The following is a 20,719-nucleotide window of genomic DNA, read 5'->3' as shown; positions in this document are numbered from 1 at the left end:
TTTCCAGCCCACCCATGGAGTGTGATTGGGTTCACAGACCTCATAGGGCATAGTAGAAGGTTGTTCTAGAAAAAAATCAGCTGCAGGTGCTATTACTTTACTACATGAGAGTCACTTTGCTATAGATATAAAAAGGATCAAGGTGCTGTCCCCAGGAGAGTTTCCCAGTTGCTGGAGCTTTAGGACGACCCCTTTGATAATTTCAGAAGCCACACAAGCAGTTCCTTAATGAAATGGTCTCTGGTGGCTTCTGGACTGAAGCATGTTACCAGCAGGCTTTCTTCATATCTGAATCCTCATACACCAACACCCATCTCTCCCAATATGTTAGAAAGGGAAAACATTAAATTTCTCTGAAATATATGTGAAATCGCGTTTATGTGGCTGAAACTAAACAAAACTGCCTTAGGACACAGCAATATGTTTGTCACTTAAAATTCTTAATACATAATATTTTGAGCATATAGAAAAGTCTGGATAATAATAATGTCAAGTTCTCATGTATTTTCAATATAATTTAATCAAAGTTTAACATTTTGCATATTAGCTCATAAGTTTATTTAAGGAGATTAAATGTCACAAATAGAGTTAAAGTACCCAGTACACTCTTCCAGGATACTTCTCTTCCCCCCATCACACAAAAGGCATCATCTAGAATTTGATATCCCTGTGCATATGAACACTCAATTATTGCATTTGTATGCATCTGTTAAATAGCTAATATTTTTGCTTGTTTTAAGGGATAGTATAAATTGTGTTAGATGGTATACATCTTCTTACAACTTGCTTTTCTTGTTGTACATTACATTAAGCATTGTTTATAATAGCAAAAAATGAATAATAACTGTCAACAGGAGAATGATGAAACATTCTTTGGCTCATTGATATAACAGACTGCTGAACAGGTATTAAAATGGACAAGTTTTTCAAAGAAGTGCCTTTTTATTTCAAATAGAATTTCTTTAGCAACATGTTAGCAAACTTTCATTCTGTAGGTTTTTCTTAAAGGTGTGCACTTAAAAGCAGGATAGAACTGGATTTTGCTTTCTTTATCTAATCAGATAATCACTTATTTGTGGAGCATAACAAATAACAAATAACATTGGAGGACAAGGGGAGATGGAGAGAAGAAGGGAGTTGAGGGAAATTGGAAGGGGAGGTGAACCGTGAGAGACTATGGACTCTGAAAAACAATCAGGGTTTTGAAGGGGATGGGGCGGGGCGGGGAGGTTGGGGGAAGCAGGTGGTGGGTATTAGAGAGGGCACGGATTGCATGGAGCACTGGGTGTGGTGCAAAAACAATGAATATTGTTACGCTGAAAAGAAATAAAAAAATTTAAAAAAAAAGGTAATCTCTCATATATTAATACCAGAATTTAGGCCGTTTGCAATTACTATTATTACTGATATTTTTGGACTTCATTCTACTACCTAATTTTCGTTTTGTTTTGTATTTGATTCTACCATCTAATTTTGTAATCATTCTTTATTCCTTTTCTTCCTTTCTGTCTTCTATTAAGTTTATAGATTTTTATATTCCCTTTGTTGTTCAGTTCCCCCACTTAAATGTTATAGGGTATATATCAATTATTTTATTGATGATCCTTTGTGTTAAAAAGTTACAAAATTCTGCCCAAAAACAAAATAGATTCTAGCAGTCCTTAACATTCCACTGAATAAGCCTCTTTCCAGCTGTAAGCTTCCGTTTCCTATTTTAACACAGAAATTGGACATTATTTTTTAAAACTATTTGCTCAAATTTACCAAAATGTTTTATTTACTTGTGTGTATGCCATTTATTCTTGTATCTCAAGATGCAAGAAGATACACTTTGCTTTTTTTTTATGTATATCCCTTAATCTTTCTTTTAATGAGGTCTGCAGTTGGTAAACCATGTCATTGTATACCTGAAAATGTTTTTACTTTCCCTTCACAATATATAATAACTGTTTTAGTTATTATATATTGATTTACTTTCCCTCAACACATGGTAGATACATTTTCATTGTCTTCTGGCATCTACTATTACCAATGCAAATTTTGCCATTATTTGGTTGTCACTTTATTTTAAGTGACCTGCTTGAATATAGCCAGCTTCCTGTGACATTAAAGAATTTTTCATTCTTGAGTTAATTTTTGGCAACCTCACACAATAGCATTAGATAAGCATTTGGTTTTATTTAGGCATGGCAGCTGAGCTGCGTTTTCCACCTAAGGTGAGTCTTTAGAGCTATTTATCTATCTTTCATGCTTTCATTTTTTATTGAGATATAATTCACATACCATAAAATTCATCACTTGAAGTGTACAGTTCAATTACCATACTTGCAGGGTCATGCAGCCATCACCATATCTAATTCCAAAACATTTCCATCACTACGAAAAGAAATCCCATACCCATGAGAATTCACTCTTCATTCTTCTCTCTCCTCAAGATTCTAATCTATTTTCTCTTTTGGGTAAGCCTATTCTGTATATTTCACATAAATGAATCATAAAATATGCAGCCTTTTGTGCCTGGCTTCTTTCACTTAGCAAATGTTTTCATGGTTCATCCATGTTGTAGAATGTATCAATACTTCAGTTCTTTAGATAGGTAGTAGATAATATTCTATTGTATGGGGGCACCTGGGTGGCTCATTCAGTTAAGCATCTGCCTTCAGCTCAGGTCAGGGTCTCAGGGTCCTGAGATGGAGCCTCACATTAGGCTTCCTTCTCAGTAGGGAGTCTGCCCCACCCTCTCCCTTTGCCTCCCTCCCCGCTCGCGCTCTCTCTCTCATATAAATAAATAAGATCTTTTTAAAAAAGCTATTATATAGATTAGCACATTTGGTTTATATATTCATCACTTGGTAGACATTTAGTTTCTCTCCACTTCTTTAGCTATTATGAATAATACCACTTTGAATATCTGTGGATAAGTTTTTTTGTAAACATATCTTTTCAGTTCTCTTAGGAATGTACCTAGGAGCAGAATTGCTGTGTCATTTGGTCACTGCATGTTTAGCTTCTTGAGAAACTACAAAACTCTTTTCCAAAGTTGCTGCACCATTTTACATCACCAGGAGCAATGTACAAGGCTAGTAATTTCTCCACATCAACGTCACACTTACTATTATTGTCTCAATTCTAGCGCATGTACAGTAGTATGTCATTATGGTTTTGATTTGCATTTCCCTAATGACTAATGATGTTGAACATCTTTTCATGTTCCATTTGTATCTTTTTTGGAAATATGTTTATTTAAATCCTCATTCCTCTTTTCAATTGGGTTATTTATCTTTTTATTGTTGATTTATAAACATTCTTTACATATTATGGATACTAGACCCTTTTCAGATACATGATTTTCAAATATATTCTTCCATTCTGTGGACTTCTTTTCCACTTTCTTAATAGTGTCCCTTGAAACACAGAATTTTTATCTTTAATGAAGTTGTGTTATACATTTTTCATCTGGGTTTTAGGCGTCATATCTAAGAAATCACTGTCTAATCCAAGGTCATAAACATTTATCTCTGTATAATCCTCTAAAAGTCTTATGGTTCATGCTCTTTCATTTTTTGATATGGTTCCCTGTCTTGGTTCCCTGCTCTTAAGTCCTAAGGACAACATTAATTCTCTTTTTGGCTGTGTTTCACATTGTTTTTCCCTTTCTTTTTCCAAGTTCCAATGATTACATACCTGTTTGCTTTTTTAAATTTCAGATTTCGAATGGCTTCTTTTGCATACCTCTGTTTTTGGGGGTTTTTTCTGAATAATTTTATTGTATTGTTTTTCAAGGGTTAGTATCCCTCTGTTTGGCTCTTTGACTATCCTTAAACACGATATTTTAAATTGCGTGACAGCCCACACCAAGAGTTTGTGGGAGAAGCATTTGAGTCAATGGAGGCAACATGGTATTCCTGAGATAGGAAGTAGCAAGCTGGCCATTGTAATGAGTGTTGTGAAGAGTATCTGCTAGACAAAGCACAGTTAATTATGTGACGTGCTTTGAGAACTACCCACTCCACTTCTACAGGGTTTGGAATGGTCAGAATTCAGTGCCTAAGACACCCAACTTAGGATCAGTTTGAATTGACACACTAAGGCCAAAGACAAGATGGCAGCAACTCTGACTCATAAGCCTTAGAAAACTAGCAGGCCAACGGTAGGCCCCCAGCACAGCCGGTGAGAACCAGATCAGCTGTCCAGAATGATGTCAGAGGTGCCATGTGACCCAAGAATGTTATAACCTTACAGAGAAAAACAAACACCATCAAAACACACTGCATTTGTTTGGTTTGGAGCTGTTTTCCTCCTAATGTCTCTAGTCCTAAAAACACCAAAACCACAAGCAGGAACAAGATGAAAGAGGCTTCCAGAGACCACAGAGCAAGGTCCTATCAATACTAAAAAGCGAGTTAGTATAGTTAGTACATCTCCAAGTTTGAAAGAGTCTTTTCTGAAGGTGTTTGCCTTCTATACAGTCATAAATGAAATTGGGTAGATCTCACACACACACCCACATACCCAGTCATATAGACATTAATGAGCAACCAATGCATGCTTGTCACCGTGACAGGCACTGGGGAAAAAAAAAAAAAAGACAGTCCCACCTTAGAAAAGCCACCTGTAAATGGGTAAAGAGACTTAAAAGCAAATCATTATACGTCACTACTACTTCTACCTAGATGATTTGGGAAGACCACAAAGAGAAATTATCCAGAAAAAGAAAAGGTTAAGGAGTATTCCAGGTAGAGTGACAGTGGCAAGAAAGCTCAAGGGCTACTCAGTGGACACGGAGTCCAGTTTTTGGACTACGGTAGGGGAGCTGCAGAAGTGGAAGATGAAAAAGCAAACAAATAAAGATTGTATTTCATCTAATCCAAGATGCCACTGATTGTAAAGTGAAGTATTATTTCATGTACAACCAAGAAAACAATGCTGCTCGTTCAGTTATAGCACAGCATTGCTTGCAAGACATTCCTACTGCAGAGGGACTAAAATGCAAGGCACTGTCCCTCTCAGAATGGATGAAATTCAGCAATTCCCAAAAGAAGAAATGCAAAATGACAAATTAACATTAGAAAAGAGATTCTTTTTTTAAAATGGTAAAATGAATGCACACTGCATATGAATATAATTTGTTCTCTTATCAGATTGGTAAAGTATTAATATTAGCATTAGCAAGAGCATAGTGAAAGGAAAACTCACCACTAAAAGTATAAAATACTACTACCTTCCTGGAAGTCACTTTGACAATAATGTGTCAAGAACCTAAATACATATAAATTCTTTGAGCTAGTAATCCTCCCTATAGGAATCTATCCCAAATCCATACTTACTGACGTGGAAGAAGATTTTTGCACAGGAATATAAGGTTATTTATAATAACAAAAATATAAGCTACATTACTTAATATTTAAAAACACAGGGAAACTATAATGTAATAGTAAGTTTTAGAAAGGAGGAAACAAAATTCTATGTAGAATATGATTCCAATCTAGAAAAAAAAAGTATTTAATAAAGACTGGAAGGACAGGCAATTTTGGTTAGCTCCTCTTGCTAGTATTACTAACATTTTTCCTTCTTATAACTTTTGTTATTTTTCAAATTTGCCAGTGTCTCTGTTTATGACCTCTCCTCCCTCCAAAACAAATGTGTTCCTCCAAGTTTTACTTGTAAAAACCAAATTATGGTAGAGAAAATAAGCCTATACCAGGAGATGAAATGACCAACAGGTGCCCCTCATATTAAATAGTAAATACACAGGATCATCATGAATGCTTAAGAATTTCTGGTAAATGTCAGCTGATACCCAATACAGACCATACATACCTTCCATATTTCAGTAGTAGAGATTATCCAAAAGTCAGTACTATGCTGAATTTACAAGCATTACTTCTAATCCTTATTGTCACGCAGACGGATGAGAAGCAGAGGTCGGAGAAGCTCAGTAGGTGTAGTGAGCTTGTACAACGTGAACAAGACAAAGCTGGCATTTGAACCCAAGTGTCTCACAAAGGCTAATACTCCCTCCCCTGTACCATCTGCCTCTCAGAGAATTTCTTCCATAGCATGTCCAGACGAACATCCAGAAAGACCAAGATTCTACTCTTTCCATCAAAGAGCAGGAAAGATTATGAGCCACATATGGGTACCTTAGGTTCGTCCCTGCAGGAATATTACAAATGTTGATGACAGAGGCAAAAATCTCTCTGATAACGTGGGGTGGACTGGAGAGATAAGGGGCCAGAGTCCCCGGCCATCAGAGAAACCAGTCCTCTCTGTTCCCTGTGAATGCTAAGATTATGGTGTGGTGCCATTTACCCACCTGGCAAGGTGAGGCGACTTGTGGAGCTAGTGCTTGGGGCTGGTGAGCCATGAGAGCGCTTCTTTGTGCCTGGAAAGAGGAAAAGAGGGGTAAGGAAGAGCAGGATCATGGACAGACCTGTTGGACGGGAAATGCTCATCTGAAACACTATCAAATGATCCAAATGTTTGGGTCTGAAAACAACATTTGGGAGAAGGCTGGGTGAGCTCATGGGAACATCATGCATCCCGTGGCCCAAAAGAGCCAGGAGCTCAGCCTTTACTTCTGTGCGCATGGTGGCTTTCGGTCTCCTAGTTGGTAGGTTGGTATGTTGGGGACCAACACACCATGGAGGAGGGCTGCACTTCAGATCCACCAGGGAGTGGATCTAAATATACAATATACAATTGCCCACGCACCACCCCCAGATTCTGTCTTCATTGTACTAGGGCAGAACTCCGGCATCAGTATTTTTAAAGTCCCCCAGATGATGTTCATGTGCGTCCAGGGTAAAGATCTGCTGTTGTGGACGGGAAAGTTCTCAGTTTAGAATCGAGGTATCAGGCATGGGCAGCGGTGGGGCTAGGGGTTGTCCATATAGTCTTTACACTCTGCTGGACCTCACACAATTAACGTGAGTCTTTGGAAGCTCAAGTCTTCATCTGCACAAGGAGGGAAATCACACAGTGACCTCCAAGTGTTCTGGTGAGCATGAAAGGGACCTTGGTATGTGAGAGTGTGCAGGAGGTTACACAAATGCTGGGTTATCGGGGTCTGTGAGCTCCCTGCTGCTGGCATCAGAACTCCCACTGGGAACGGATTATCTATCTCTGTTCATACAAATGGTTTTATGGGCCATGAGGGAGTGAAAAGGCAGACCCCGGAGTGAGGATCAGGAAGGAGAGCAAAATGAAGGGAGGGCTGAGCTGTTGTGCAAAAGAACATTTACATAAATGTGTAAGTAAGTGTGTGTGTGTGAGTGTATACACACATATGTTCACATACATATTATATAGACACGGACATGCACATATAGAAACACATTCACATAGATACACATATATCTTACATATATACATGTATACAAAGATTATTTACTCATTCATTCATTTCTTTCTTTATTTTGCCATCCACAGTGGGGCAAAAGAGGCCTGGATTTCGGAAGCCAGCAACATGGCAGACGCCTGGAGTCTGAGCCCGGCAGAAGTACAGAGAGAATTCTTAAACAGAAGATACACATGATTTATGGTTATTCGTGTTACAAGTCCCCGACCCTATGCAAACTTTTTGTAAAGTCTACTTGGCACAGACAGGCCTGGGGTCTATGGAGGTTGTGTTCATTGAGAAACTGTGTGGGTCACCACAGTCCTGGGTAAAAATAACAAGATGGCCCGTGGATTGATCTACATCTGAGGAAGCAGGAACTCGGGGCTGGAAGTGAACCCGAGTCACTGGTGAGATGTGGAGAACTACCCCCAGGATAGTGCTTGAGACAGCTTCATTTTAGTCTTAAAGAACAGGGTACTATGCTTGACATTCTGTGTTTATTATCATTATTATTATTATTGGCCGTAGTAGGGAGAGTGGTGTTAATAGTGGGAGGAGGACTAATAGTAAAAATAGAAAACACAAAATGAATCCAAATACCTCAGAGCCACAAAAATGGTTAATGTGCATGAGGTGAGAGAAGCTACATCTGGCAGAACTTCACGTCTCCATTGTCAGGTCTTGTATATGCCCTGAATATCAGAGTAGGCAGGGAAATCAGAGAGCCCAAACCTGGCTGTGACCGTGATTTCAAAGTCCCTGAGGAAATTTTTATAAATATGGCTTCCAGGGCCCTTTCCTGAGTCTCCTAAAGTGAAATATCCAGGGAACGGAGCTAGAAGTTTGCCTGTCAACAAGTTCCCCAGGTGGGTCTAATGACCATTGGCAGAATGAGGTGTCTCTGACACCCGAGTTGAAAAGATTTGCCCAAAGTGATGCTCTGGGTCAGGTCCAGGGCTGCCTTATTGCACAACTCCAGGGGGTCCGATTCATACCATATCCTACACAGTCAGCCCTGATCAGGGGTAATACCAGGATGCAGACCCATGCTTCTGACATTGTCCAGAGCCCCTTCTGATCCATGACAAGTGCCTCTGGGTTCCACTGAATCTGCATTTACACGGGGATGCTATGAACTCAAAACATTTATCCCTCTGCTCACGAAACATTGTCCTTGTCTCTCTGTCCCTTTAGGATAGGGTTTCACAGCAGCAGCACACCTGGGCCACAGGAGTAGGCTGTTCTGTGCATAGTAGGATGTTTAGCTGCATTCCTGGCCTCGACCACTAGGTGTCAGTAGCACTTCCCCTGTTGAGATCATCAAAAATGTCCTCTAGACCTCCGACGATGATAAATATTCCCTAGGAGCAAAACTGCCCTCAGTTGAGAACCATTGCTTTAGGATGGAGGCTGGGTTCAGGTTTTTTTATTCATAGCGGGGATTCACAATTTGACCACTTGGTCATTAGTAATAGTCATGCTATTACTAGTGATGCTATTACTAGTAATAGTGATGCTGTCCATCACGTAATTACTCTGTTCTAAGCACCATATTGGCTATAGACATTAAAATATACATTAGTTATCTTTTCTGATACTAACTCTCTGATGGTAAAATAATTCCCATTTTGTGGAATTTGGAAACAAAAATGAGTTTAAACAATTTGCAGAAAGCTACTGAGTGTCTGGGGCAATTCCTAAGCCAGGAGCCAGGATCCTTCAGAGTTCAAACCCAGAGAAACTTTTCCCCAAGACTCTTGTTGTTTTTTGACTAACCCCTTATCCAGAATTCCTTCAAATGCGGTTATCTTAAATTTGCCTAAGGATGAGAAAAACCTAAACAATAATTTTAATAAAAAGGAAAAACTAAACCAGATTTTCAAGCCCAACTGAGCACTGATGAGCCAGGATTTCCTGAAGGACCTGGATATTTGACAAATGCCCCCGGTGATTCTGATCTTCAGGCAGGCTTGGAAAACTGCGTGTGAAAGAAATTTCCTTTTTCTTGTCTCACTGTTGGAAAATATGGCACTCCACTTTCTAGGATACTCTTTCCAGGATATCCATTTATCCATTTTCCAGGATACTCTTGTGAACCTGGGAGATCAAACGTAATGTTGCCTATGTGAGCGCTTGAAAACTTGCAAAGCACTGAATGACTGAAGCTTCCGGTGTTATTATTTGTAGAAACATTCCTTAGTACCAGGTGATTTCATAGAAATGCTTGGTACACTTCTTCTTCTTCTTCTTCTTCTTCTTTTTTAATCACCTATGATGATCTTTTAAATGTCTGCAGTTTTCTTGAGGCTGGCACCTTTTCATTCCCTTGGTATGTTCTTTGCAGGTGCTGAATGAGATGGGAATTTCTGGGAGCCTTGCACAGTGGAACAGTAAGACTACAAGCCCTCTAGACAGGGAATTAGTTTCTCTGTGTGCTTGATGAAATGCCTAATATGTCAGGTAAAGGGAGAAACCATCCATGCCTCTCCTAATCATGAGTCACAAACAGATAGCAGGTGGAGACATATAAAATACCTGTTTGCAGTTTCCCCAACCCTTTAGGCAACATCATGGACCACCATGGGTACTTAGGGTCTGAGTCAACCTCCCACTGGCTCCCTATTCATTGAAGTTGTGTTCCTGAAACCATTTTCCACGCCGCAGCCATCAAATTACCTACACTTGACTCACAGTTCCATTTGTGGAAATAATATTCAACTTCTGTAAGCTTTGTGTTCTAAAACTCTACCCCTTCCCTCATTCCCATTCCCAAGGAAAACATCAGAGACACTAGCTGGAAGATCTAGTCTAAGTCCAGATCAGCTTCCAAATTGTGCTCTACTCTTCCGTGCCAGCAGAACATCTTGGGACTCAGAGAACCCTCTCTGGGATTTATTGTAGAAATCTACTTGGGATGCTCCTCTGTGAGTGACTTGGGAACTCACTGTCAGGGCTTTTCAATCCTGGCTACACATTAGGATCGTCTGGGGAGTTGTAAAGAACATATGCTGATACCCAGGCACTTCTCCCCAGAAATGCTGTTTAGTGGGTTTGGAGTGGGGCCCAGGCATGGGCATTTCTCAGTCTCCCCATGGAGCCTGCTCTGTGGCCATGAGTGAGAAACACACACTCAGTGAATATCTAACAATGGTATTTCAGTCGTCAGGGCAAGCCCTCTTGCTTCTGAACAACCAAGGTGCTTGATGCTTGATCCTCATAGATGATGTGAATCTTTTACATGGTTTCTTTTCATTTTTATTTAGGTTTCCAGGAAACTCAGATCCAATTTATGATATAATGCTGGGAACTGGGGGGGGGGGGGGTTGCAATTCAGCCTGCATGACCACACACTAACATTTACCATGGTTTACTCCATCTACCATCTACGCTAGCTCCTTTCTGTCCCTGATTTTATTCTGCTTGCTTAAATTTTTTTTTTAAAATTGATGACGTTGATGTGATTTTAGAATTCCAAAATATTTTATAAATGAAGTACGTAAAATGAAACCATGAGTAAACAACTACATCAGGGCTGACATTGCCAAGTTTCATTTTCCTCATCTCTAAAAATTCAGAAACATTCATTTCAGGATACAATTGTGAGAATCAAGTCAGAGTTCACACGTACAAGTGCTTAGCAAACTGCTGTGCGATACAGTGTTTATTATTAGTTCATATTGGAAAGAAAGGGGTGTGTGTTTGTGCGTGTGTAGAGTCGCTAATATGTCATCTTTGGAAGATAAGCATTTTAAGGTCACAGATCACATTGTCCTTGACCCACGGCATGTAAATGTTCAAAGAATAAACAACCCAATCAGTCAGCTCGGGGCAGAAATGTCATCACTGCAGCCTGTGTGACTGGAAGTATCTTTTGACAAACGCATAGCTCTCAGATATTTCAAATTAATGTCCTTGGTTGGTTCAGCTAAAGGGCAATGAAACCAATTCATCAAGTGTCTGGAGCAGAGGACACTGATGGAAGTGACAACTGACCTTGGGGCAGATACACACACCTAAGACTCAGGACCGAGAGGTTAGCAGTAAACCCCAGGGATACGCAGCTTGATGTCGAACAAATCATTTCCCTTCTGCAAAACAGGGTGAGCACCGCCAAGCCTGCCGGGAAAGGGTATTTTAAGAGCCCTTGAGATCGAGCGTCATCATTAGTAATGGGGCAACAGCAGGAATGTTGTTACAAGCCAGCAGACAGATCCCACGGGCAGGGGCGGTGCTGAAAGACGGAAGTAGGAAAAGTGTTCATCACCCTCCTGGGCATTTTCAATCCCCTTCTTTTAGCATTTTGCAATGTCTGCCTTTGAGATACCCACAACCTCTGATCTCTACAGCTCAGCACATCTTCTAACACCTCTGTGTTCCACTTGGGGTGCAGCAGAAGGCAGCAAGACACTGCCTGCTGTCTTGGGACAAATCCCCAGTTCTGCCTCTTCCCATCCTTGACGCAAGAGCATGAAGAGAAGCCTACATTCTGCTCAGGGCTGGGGCATCACTGAAGGAGTCTGGGGGGTTTCAAACCCAGCCATACTTCCCCAAGAGTCATTTTCCAATAGTATATCAATTAGCACCGCATATTCCTTTTTTCTTGCCCCATACACCCACTGGGATACCGTGCCTGCTTTATAACCAGATCTCTGTTCATCACAGAGAACAATGACGAAAACTACAAGAGCTATTCACAAGCAACACTACATGCTCTTTAGATATAGCTGTTTTAATAGGTGAACATGCTTTGGAACTGGGCCAGCAAATGACGAGTCAAGCGAATGTTCACAAGCTTTGACTCTGTAGCTGTACATCTATGAATTCATCCAATGGAGATATTCAGAAATGCAACAGAGCCTTATATACAAAGAACTTCCCTGCTATATTATTTACAGTGGCAAAATAAATAAGTAAATAAACATGAAATATGTGTGACTTAATTGTCTAACAGCAGAGAGTTGGTTAAGCAAACTGTGCTAGAGGCAAGTGAATTATTATTTTGCTACTGAAATTATATTAATAAAGAGGGTGTTTTTTTTTAATGGGACAGTGCTTATAACCGAATGTTATGTGAACAAACCAAAACACAAAAATAAATATACAGCACTGTATGGCCTCTGCAAAGCAGAAACCATACGGAAATGAGGAAAGAACTGACAGTGAATGATTGTTTGAAAGGGTATTACAGGTGAATTTAATTTTATTATAGTTTTCTGTTTTTAAACATGAGTAAGTTCTGTTTCAGGTTTCAGAAAAAGAATTTTTTAAAATATGTTTCAATGCATGTCAAACACAGCCCCTTTGGAGAGCTGTCACTGCCCTCTTTGTGAGGGTAATATTCCAGTGGGGTGCTATACAGAAACAGCATAGGGAGGTGGCTGGGCAGGGGGTGCTATCTGTGTCAGATGCATCCTCTCTGCTGGACAAGTCCCTCTTTGTGGCCAGTGAGAAGGAGGCAGGCTGGGTGCCATCCTGGATGTGAATCACTAATACACCCACAAACAGGGGTAATGACTATTCCCTAGTCACCCCTCATGTCCACTGCTGGAGAGAAATAAAATATTGCCAGGTAGGCCCTTCAAGAGAGAAAGAAAGATGAAAAGCCGGGAAATTGAAAACTGGCATCATGGGATTGTCAAACTGTGTCATTGTACCCAGAAGAAAACGAAACATATGGAGGCCAGCTTCATTCCATGCATGCTGACACTTCTTAAGCCCTGAGGAGCTTTTCATAACCCATCCACCTCGTCCCTCAGAAAAGATGACATGAGTCAAGCTTTACTGGGTAGCTTCTAGGGTGCAGGCAAAGGCACTTGGTATGGGTATTACGTGGTGTTCGGAGCAATACAAAAGAGACAGATGGTTCAGTGAGCTCTTGGGCAGCCCCATATCTGGGACAGAATACAGACAACAGCAGAAAACATGCAAAGAAAGAAAAAAACAGCCTTTGATTTTTCAAATACCAACCAAGAGATTAACTCATTTGTTTTTATTTGGTAATCAGAAGAACATACAGGTACTTATTCATCACTAGATGATGGGGGAAATTATACATCGACAGACTGTCAGCCTCATCTGTGCAATAAAGATTTACAAGAAACACATCTTGAGTTTATTGAGAGCAGTTTAGCATTTCTGTTTTACATGAATCTTGAGGAATAATTTTTGCATTTTGAGGTGTGATGCTATGGTATTTGAATAGTTTGTTTTCATACAAACCAGCATCATAGAAAACAAAATACTCTTCTTCAGAAAGGATGGCCATTCTCTTGCCCTGTGATATACAAATGCAAATTGAAACCTGCTTTTTATCTGCTAGAGAGCTATTTTACATCATGGAAGTACATCCTCTCACCGCTATAAAAACAAACATAAGTACATTTTACCATCTTCCCTCTTGGAGGAGCATTCTTAGAACACACCCAGAAATCTCCTCCTTATCCCTCAAAGAAGTACTTATTTGGCATGATTTGGACTGAGTTTGGGGGTTTGGGTTCTGCTTGCCTCCCTCTTTTGAGTCTTGTTAAACACTCCCGGTATCAGTCCAGACACCTCTCACAAATCCAGCGGAACAGCAACAAAGTCTAAGGCTGAGATGAGCTGAGTTATCCATTCACACAAGGCCAGCGCCCATGCTGGGAGAGGGGCTACAGACCCCTGGTGAGCACCAGCCATTCTTGTGCTCTCTACTGAGGGAAGGTGAGGCCTCAGAGTGATTCATCTTGCTTTGGGTAACTGATCTCCCATGAGGATTTCCTTTTTCCTGCTTCCTTTCCTCAATCTTTTCCCTCCTCCACAGCTACCTATCCCATCCTTGGCACCTGACATTTCCTCATGTTAATTCCACTGGAAGAAGATGCTTCTCTTTCCCCCATTATTTTGTGTTTCCTTGTGCTAAAATGATTCCACAGGCAGAATGGCTTGCCTGGACAGAGGCGAAAGAAGGAGTTATGAAGGTAGAAAATGGGAGAAGAAAAGAAGGGAAAGGTAAAAGAAAGGTATGAAAAAGGAGAAGACTCTTAAATTAGGTAGGGGGAGGAAGCAGGCTGTACAGTGGGCACCAGAGCCGATAAAAACCCAACTGAGCTCTACAAATGAAAATAGCAGATATTTTTAAAAAATTTTTTACAGCATATAAAATCGTATAAAAATATCAAAGCAAGAAATAAAGGAAAATGTATAGTCTACAGTTCTATCTCTAGAATCATCTACTGGACGATACCTACAGCTGTAGGTTTTTACTATAAATCTATGTATATTGGTGTGTGACTCTGTCTCTGTACCATCATACATACACCCACTCAAAGACAAGGACACAAGTATACAAATACTTACCCCAAGATAGATCATGACAAAGAAGCAAAGACTCTACAATAACATGCCTCCAGGGCAATCTACTTAAAAGCCAATCTATAGCTATTGGGTTTTAATGAGCTTTATTTGAAATGAATTACCCTGCACCATAACCTGGCAGAGAAATTCTTCCGCAGGTTAAGAAGGCCGCTCCCATGAAAATACATGGGTTCAGTGATCATGGCAGAAGCCATGGGAGCTTCCATGAGGGCATCCCCTGGCCTGCTCCAGCCAGCATGTATCTCCAGAGATGCACGCTCTTCCCCAAAGGAGGTTGAGTAAGTGTGCCCCTAGGGTGTTGAAAGGACCCACACACCTCGCCCTGCTTCTCCTGGCTCAGTGGATAGCAATCTACGCTAGGTCCAAGTTCATTGAGGGAAGCTAGCCATGGCCAGTGTGGATCCACTTCTACCTGGGGAACAGGATCCAGCATAAATGTAAATTCATCTTAAATACATCTACAATATCTTAATGAAAAATGGGAGAGGTGGGGGCATATTAGTTAAAAGAACCAGAAAGTAATAATGTTTAAATGGATTTCCATGAATTTTTCAGTCTCGGTCTCCCACGGTACCCACCCTTGTTTAATGTAAAAACAAGGTGTTTCTTTCAATGAAACAATCCTTGAGGACTGCAGACTTTCCTAGAGAAGTATGCAGTCTTTTACAAATGTCGAGAACATCCCATCTTTTTCTAACCTCTCTGAACCCAAATTAACTGAAATCTGTCAAATGTTCTAGGCGGCTCTGCCACCATTCTGATCTACTCTCACCCCAATGCTCAGGGTCTTTGACGAGAGGAAGTCTTAACTGAAATCTGTTCCTGGCAGGTAAGCGTCCCCGGTTCTCAGAGGGATGTTTCATAGAAATATTGTGCCATTCATTACAATTTTTTTTAAAGTTAACTTTCTAAGTGATTATGAGGCCTTTAATGCTGGAGCAATATTGATGAATCATAAGTATTACTTTCCATTTATTCACACATAAGATCTAATATAACATCATTAGTGCACCATTACGTTCTTTAATGTCCAATTTTCTGTGGCTCAGTGCTGTACCAACCATAAGCTCAGCAGAGCAAAATTGGGCCATGATTCCCCACACCGCACATATAGGATCTCCTATTTGCTGCAAGACAGTCCACTTTGGATTTTAACTATTTCAACTTGGATTACAAATAAGTTCACTGGTATTTCATATAGATTGGTGTCATCATCCCTTTTGGAAGAACAATTTCAGATAAATCCTGTTTTGTTCTGTTTTTATTTTATTTTTCTTAAGTCTGAAAGCCATAGAGAAAATTTTATTTTATTTCTATTTTTTTTCATAAACTTGCTCTGACAATTTCCCCCAAACCACCTGGAATTTCTATCTCTTATGATAAGCTACTCATGTCACTAGGGTATGTCTGCATATCCTTGGAAAGTAAGCCTTTAGCGATATGCTTGGCATATAGGAGATGCTGGGCTTTGTTGGCACTCACAGGTGGATAGTGGAACACAGCTAGACAGTTGTGCACCTGCTTCTTGAATGCTGACTGTCTCTGGGCCATGTTCGGTGGTGGTTGGGGTGGGGGGAGCAGCACTGCAGCTCCTGTTGGGATGTGTGGGGATCTCAGAATCAGAACAACATTTCCAACCGGAATATCCTTTATTGGAGACATAATACTGCATACATAGACTTTAATCTTAGAATCTCTCATTATGAGAAAAAGACTGACTGCTTTTTTTCTTTTGTTTTTCCCTATAGCCCACAGAGGATATTATGAAGTCATGTTTATCATGTCTCTGCTCAACGGTGAAGAATAGAAGAAAATATATATTCTTTCTCTCTATCTCTCTATCTATTTATCTATCATCTATCTAAAGAAAAGTGATCCATCACAGAAGTGATACAAAAAGACCAGTATTCTTACTCCCAAAATATGGATTAGGATTACAAAATTGGTCTCCATCTGTTCGTCTGCCTTCTGCCTCATATCCCATCATAATGTTGCTCTTGACTTGTTCACTCTCCAAATTTACTAGGTGGAAAATACAATACAGTGGCTTTAGTTCCGCAAATGAAATAAACAGCCATGCTAGATTCTTCTTTGGCTCTCCGATGTGTAGATACTATTTTACTGTTTAAATGTAACAGGCCTTTAATAGAATCCTGTTAGATGTTTTCAATAGTTTTGAAAAGCTCCAAGAATGAAATGGGTAATGGAAGAAAATCCATTTAAATTTAATGGGCTAGAAATGAATCTCTTGCCTGCTGCTGTAAGTTCTTCGGGCTCATAACCCAAGAAAGGTTGGCATGAATAAAAGATGGAATGAAGACCTCCCAATGGATCGGTCGTTATGTCTCAAAACTTAGCACAACCAAAAAACCTGGATGTGGAGCTCTTTGGTGACATAGGGTCTCCCAAACTTCAGGGTCAACTTCATTTGGAAAGTGTTGCACCCAGGGACAGGTAGAAACTGTGGTTTGTCTATGGTGGAAACGTCCCTTTACTGCTGATCAATTCTTAATTCAGGTGTATAAGCCCTTGCTTTCTGCCTGACTGTGTAATACTGAGTAAGATGCCAGACTTCAAAAAAGGGAATAATGGGTATCCCATATCGCTGCTCCTTTGGAAGCTGTTTCAAGAGAACAGAAAGACCATAGAAAGTGCACCAGAGCTTTTGGAAATATTGTTCTTCCAGTCAATACTGACTGGAGATCATAATGTCAATGTTTTATCAACTCCAGTATTAATTAATATTACAATAATACATTGTTTATATTTTCAAAAAGTTGATAATTTTGCAGTTTTACTTAATGCCCCTTCAAAATAATTTTTAAGGATTTAAAAATGAGTTTCATGGAGTTTTGCTTCTCCACAATGAGAATTCCAAGCAGAGTTCTGTACTGAATGAAACTCTCTCCCCATTATTTTTCAGCTAATTAGTGACTTAAAGCAAATGGAAAACATTACCATGTCTTTATTGTTGCTAGAAAAAATGGCTATATTCCTGTTTCTTTTTCAGATCTCGTTTAGTCTCACTTGTTGAGTATAAAAGGGAAGTTGTAAGCTTTCTATTTTGACCGGCTGCAAAGCTCTACATACAAAAGTACAGAACAGAAATTAGGTAAAAAGTTCAGGTTCCAAGATGAAAAACTGGACATGCCCTGGTTGTATTTCCTTCCTATACAAAACCATAACACCTCAAAGAGCATAGTTGGCATCCCAATATCCCATGGATGGTATGTGAGTCATAGGCATACTTTTTTCAACCAGCACAGTCTTTGGGGATTTCTGAACTCATTGCCAGTATTTAAATATTTGGAGAGGGTTTATATAAAATCCCAGGTATCTAGGACCACCTTTCCTACATAGCACTAATCCCGTTGCTGACTAGTAACTGCCCTGTTTCCATAAGACATACCTCAATATACAGAAAGCTCCAATTCCTCACAGTGCCTACTGCTCCTTACTGTCTCACTGGTACCAACTGCCATTGATCACAGTAACTCTGATATTACATGGCTTTGCTTTACTCATTTGCTCAACCTATTAGGCCTCTGGTTTGAATTTGTGACCACATTATTTATTGTGGTCACTGTTACAAAAGCAGAGGGAGCAACAGAAAAATATGTGTTATTACAAGGCAAAATGTAAAGCTGACCAGAGAACTGTGTTTAAATATCAGTACAAACTGGGCATTTGATGCAAGAATTCTTCAGCTCTTTCTGTTGGGGAATATTTCAGTGGGGCAAGAGGCCCTGTAGACTACATACACAGTCTCCTTTCTGTCTGAAGTAATAGCAACGTTTTGCTTTAGTAATAAGAAGATTTTTGAAATGTTTGTTTTGGTGTTTTTAACATAGAAATTAAATCTGCAATGGGGAATACACCTAAGCCTACCATCTAGCTTTCTCTCTCTCTTCCTATGATTAGCCCCCACTCCATCACCAGCAGAGTCATGGGGGTTCCCCTTGGGAAGGACTCAAAGATTCCTTTGGGAACCATAACCACCTTTTAAGAATCAGTTTTATCCAAATCACACCATTTAGACTCATAAAATTACCCTTTACTTAGATTCCACTGGATCCCATTTTTGACTTGAATTCAGGGGATGAATCCTTATTCTCTTTCCATGCTACATCCACGATGCTTTCTTTTGGCTTGTGCTGTTAATTATCTCCTCTGTGTTATTTTGAAAGACTCACCAAAATGAGAAGAGTTATTTGACAGATCTCCCTGATACTAATTCCCTTAGCATTTCCCTGACTAGAAAGAAGAGTGATTAAGTGAAACCATAAATATCCAAAAGAAGAGGACCACCGAGTGGTAAGAATTTCAGTAACCATTTAGTCATGGATGCTACCCAATGAAAACAATGTGTCTCCCACCTAAACAGTACGGTCATCAGCGGAAACATTCAGGTTTCTATTAATGAAAGCACAGAAAATTAAGCATTTACAAATAGAGTCCTATAGGATAATCTCTTAAAAAAAAAAAAAAAAAAGAATGTCCTATATAAATGGAAAGACAAGCATAAGAACCAATTTTAAGTCTGAAAGAAAACTGGAGAAAAAGAATGTTCCAGACTCAGGAAAGAAACAACCAGAGACTGGAGTCATCATCTTAGCTGTGATGAAGGACCAGCACGGCTGTATCCACCATCAGTAGCCAGTTAAAAAAATAACAATTTAAAGGAACGGCATCAACAGTAGTAAGGTGGCAATTACTGCGCATGTGGCTCTTTCAGGCCTCCCTCAGCATATCCAGGATGTCCATCCTCATCAGGCCAGACAGGTGCCTTGAAAGCAAGGGCATTAGCAAAGAATTCTGAGGAAGTCCCTTCACGTTTTGTTTCTGTTTGTGCAAAAAGCTCAAGTTGTTTGGTTTGCTTGGGGGAGGATTTCCCCAGAGTTCTTAGACCTCAAACCAGCTCCCAGAGAGCCATCTCTTGAAAGGAGGTGGCATGAGGGAAGGCCAAGTGTGTAGGGGGAGGGGGGGCTTGTTTCTGAAAGTTGGACACCTTCCCCAGATACGGGTCTTTGTGGAAGGAGAAGGAGAATGAAGAAGCTCAGCTAAAATGATGCAAGACACTGGCAGCCTCTTTTATTGTATGTGAGGTGTGTTTTACTCTTCTGAATCTGAAAAAAAGAAAAAGAAAAAGAAAAGTGTCAATGCTGCCTTTCCCCCCACCCTCCTCCACCCGCCGGGTCTGAGGAGAAAAAAAATCTGAGGAACAAAAAAAGAGGGGGGAGGGGAGGATCAGTTCAACATTTCCATACTAGTCACTGCTGTCTCCTTTGTAGCACCGTTTGCTCTGTTCATAAAGGGAAACTCTCCGTGGAGAATTTTAAACACTGGTTACATTCGAAATCTTAATAGTTACTTTCAACTTGATTATCAAACATTTGGTTCATGCAATATGGATACTAAAATACCTTATTTTGAACCAAGATGACAGCGCTTGCCAGATCGGGCCGATGTGCCTCAGGGATCAGTGGGATTGGAAGAAACCCGATTCATCAAATCCCAACCATGTCCATACCAGAAGCAATGTTTTTCTCTCTTAGAATTTCTGCACACCCACCTACCCCTCAGAAGCTTCCCCAAGAAGATTTAAAGCAAGATGTATCCCAAGTGAAATCATTATTCAGATGGGTAAATCACCTGACTTCTCTACTGGACCCAGAGTGAGGTGGCAGAGGAGGAAGACAAAGATGGAAACAGGACTAAGTTGATGGAAATAGACAGTACTGGATTTTTCTTTTCCCCCACGTGGCATACTCTATTCCATGCAAGCTCACTAGGCTTGGACAGAATTTCTAAAAAGCCAGCAGACAAACAAAAAGCATGTTATTGCTTCCCACGAATGTTGCAGGGTCTATAAGTTATCATGCCTTATAGTTAGAGATGGTTCCCTCCTGTGCAGGGAGAGGAGTACAGTGGCTTAGATTTTAAGGATAACACCGTTTTCCTACAGAAATGTTAGGAGTCACTTGTGGATAAGCAACATTTCCTATTCAACTTGAAAGACTGAGA

General features: G+C 40.1%; 1 protein-coding gene across 10 annotated transcripts in view; it reads right to left on the bottom strand.

The window, feature by feature from the left end:
• Positions 1-20,719, bottom strand: part of PDE1C (phosphodiesterase 1C) — a 502,891-nt gene that overhangs the window by 14,553 nt on the left and 467,619 nt on the right. For 6 of the 10 annotated variants that reach the window (XM_059396607.1, XM_059396610.1, XM_059396613.1 and 3 more), the window contains one exon: positions 6,317-6,385. The exons of 2 other annotated variants lie outside the window; for them this stretch is intronic. In XM_059396607.1, coding sequence (XP_059252590.1) covers positions 6,317-6,385 — 69 coding nt within the window. Of the gene's footprint in view, positions 1-6,316; positions 6,386-7,393; positions 7,516-13,296; positions 19,822-20,719 lie in introns of those variants that run through there. 2 more of the 10 variants (XM_059396609.1, XM_059396615.1) reach the window with 2 other exon arrangements.

The sequence above is a fragment of the Mustela nigripes genome, chromosome 4, assembly GCF_022355385.1.
Source record: "Mustela nigripes isolate SB6536 chromosome 4, MUSNIG.SB6536, whole genome shotgun sequence".
NCBI lineage: Eukaryota > Metazoa > Chordata > Mammalia > Carnivora > Mustelidae > Mustela > Mustela nigripes.
This window is presented reverse-complemented; position numbering and strand designations above follow the sequence as displayed.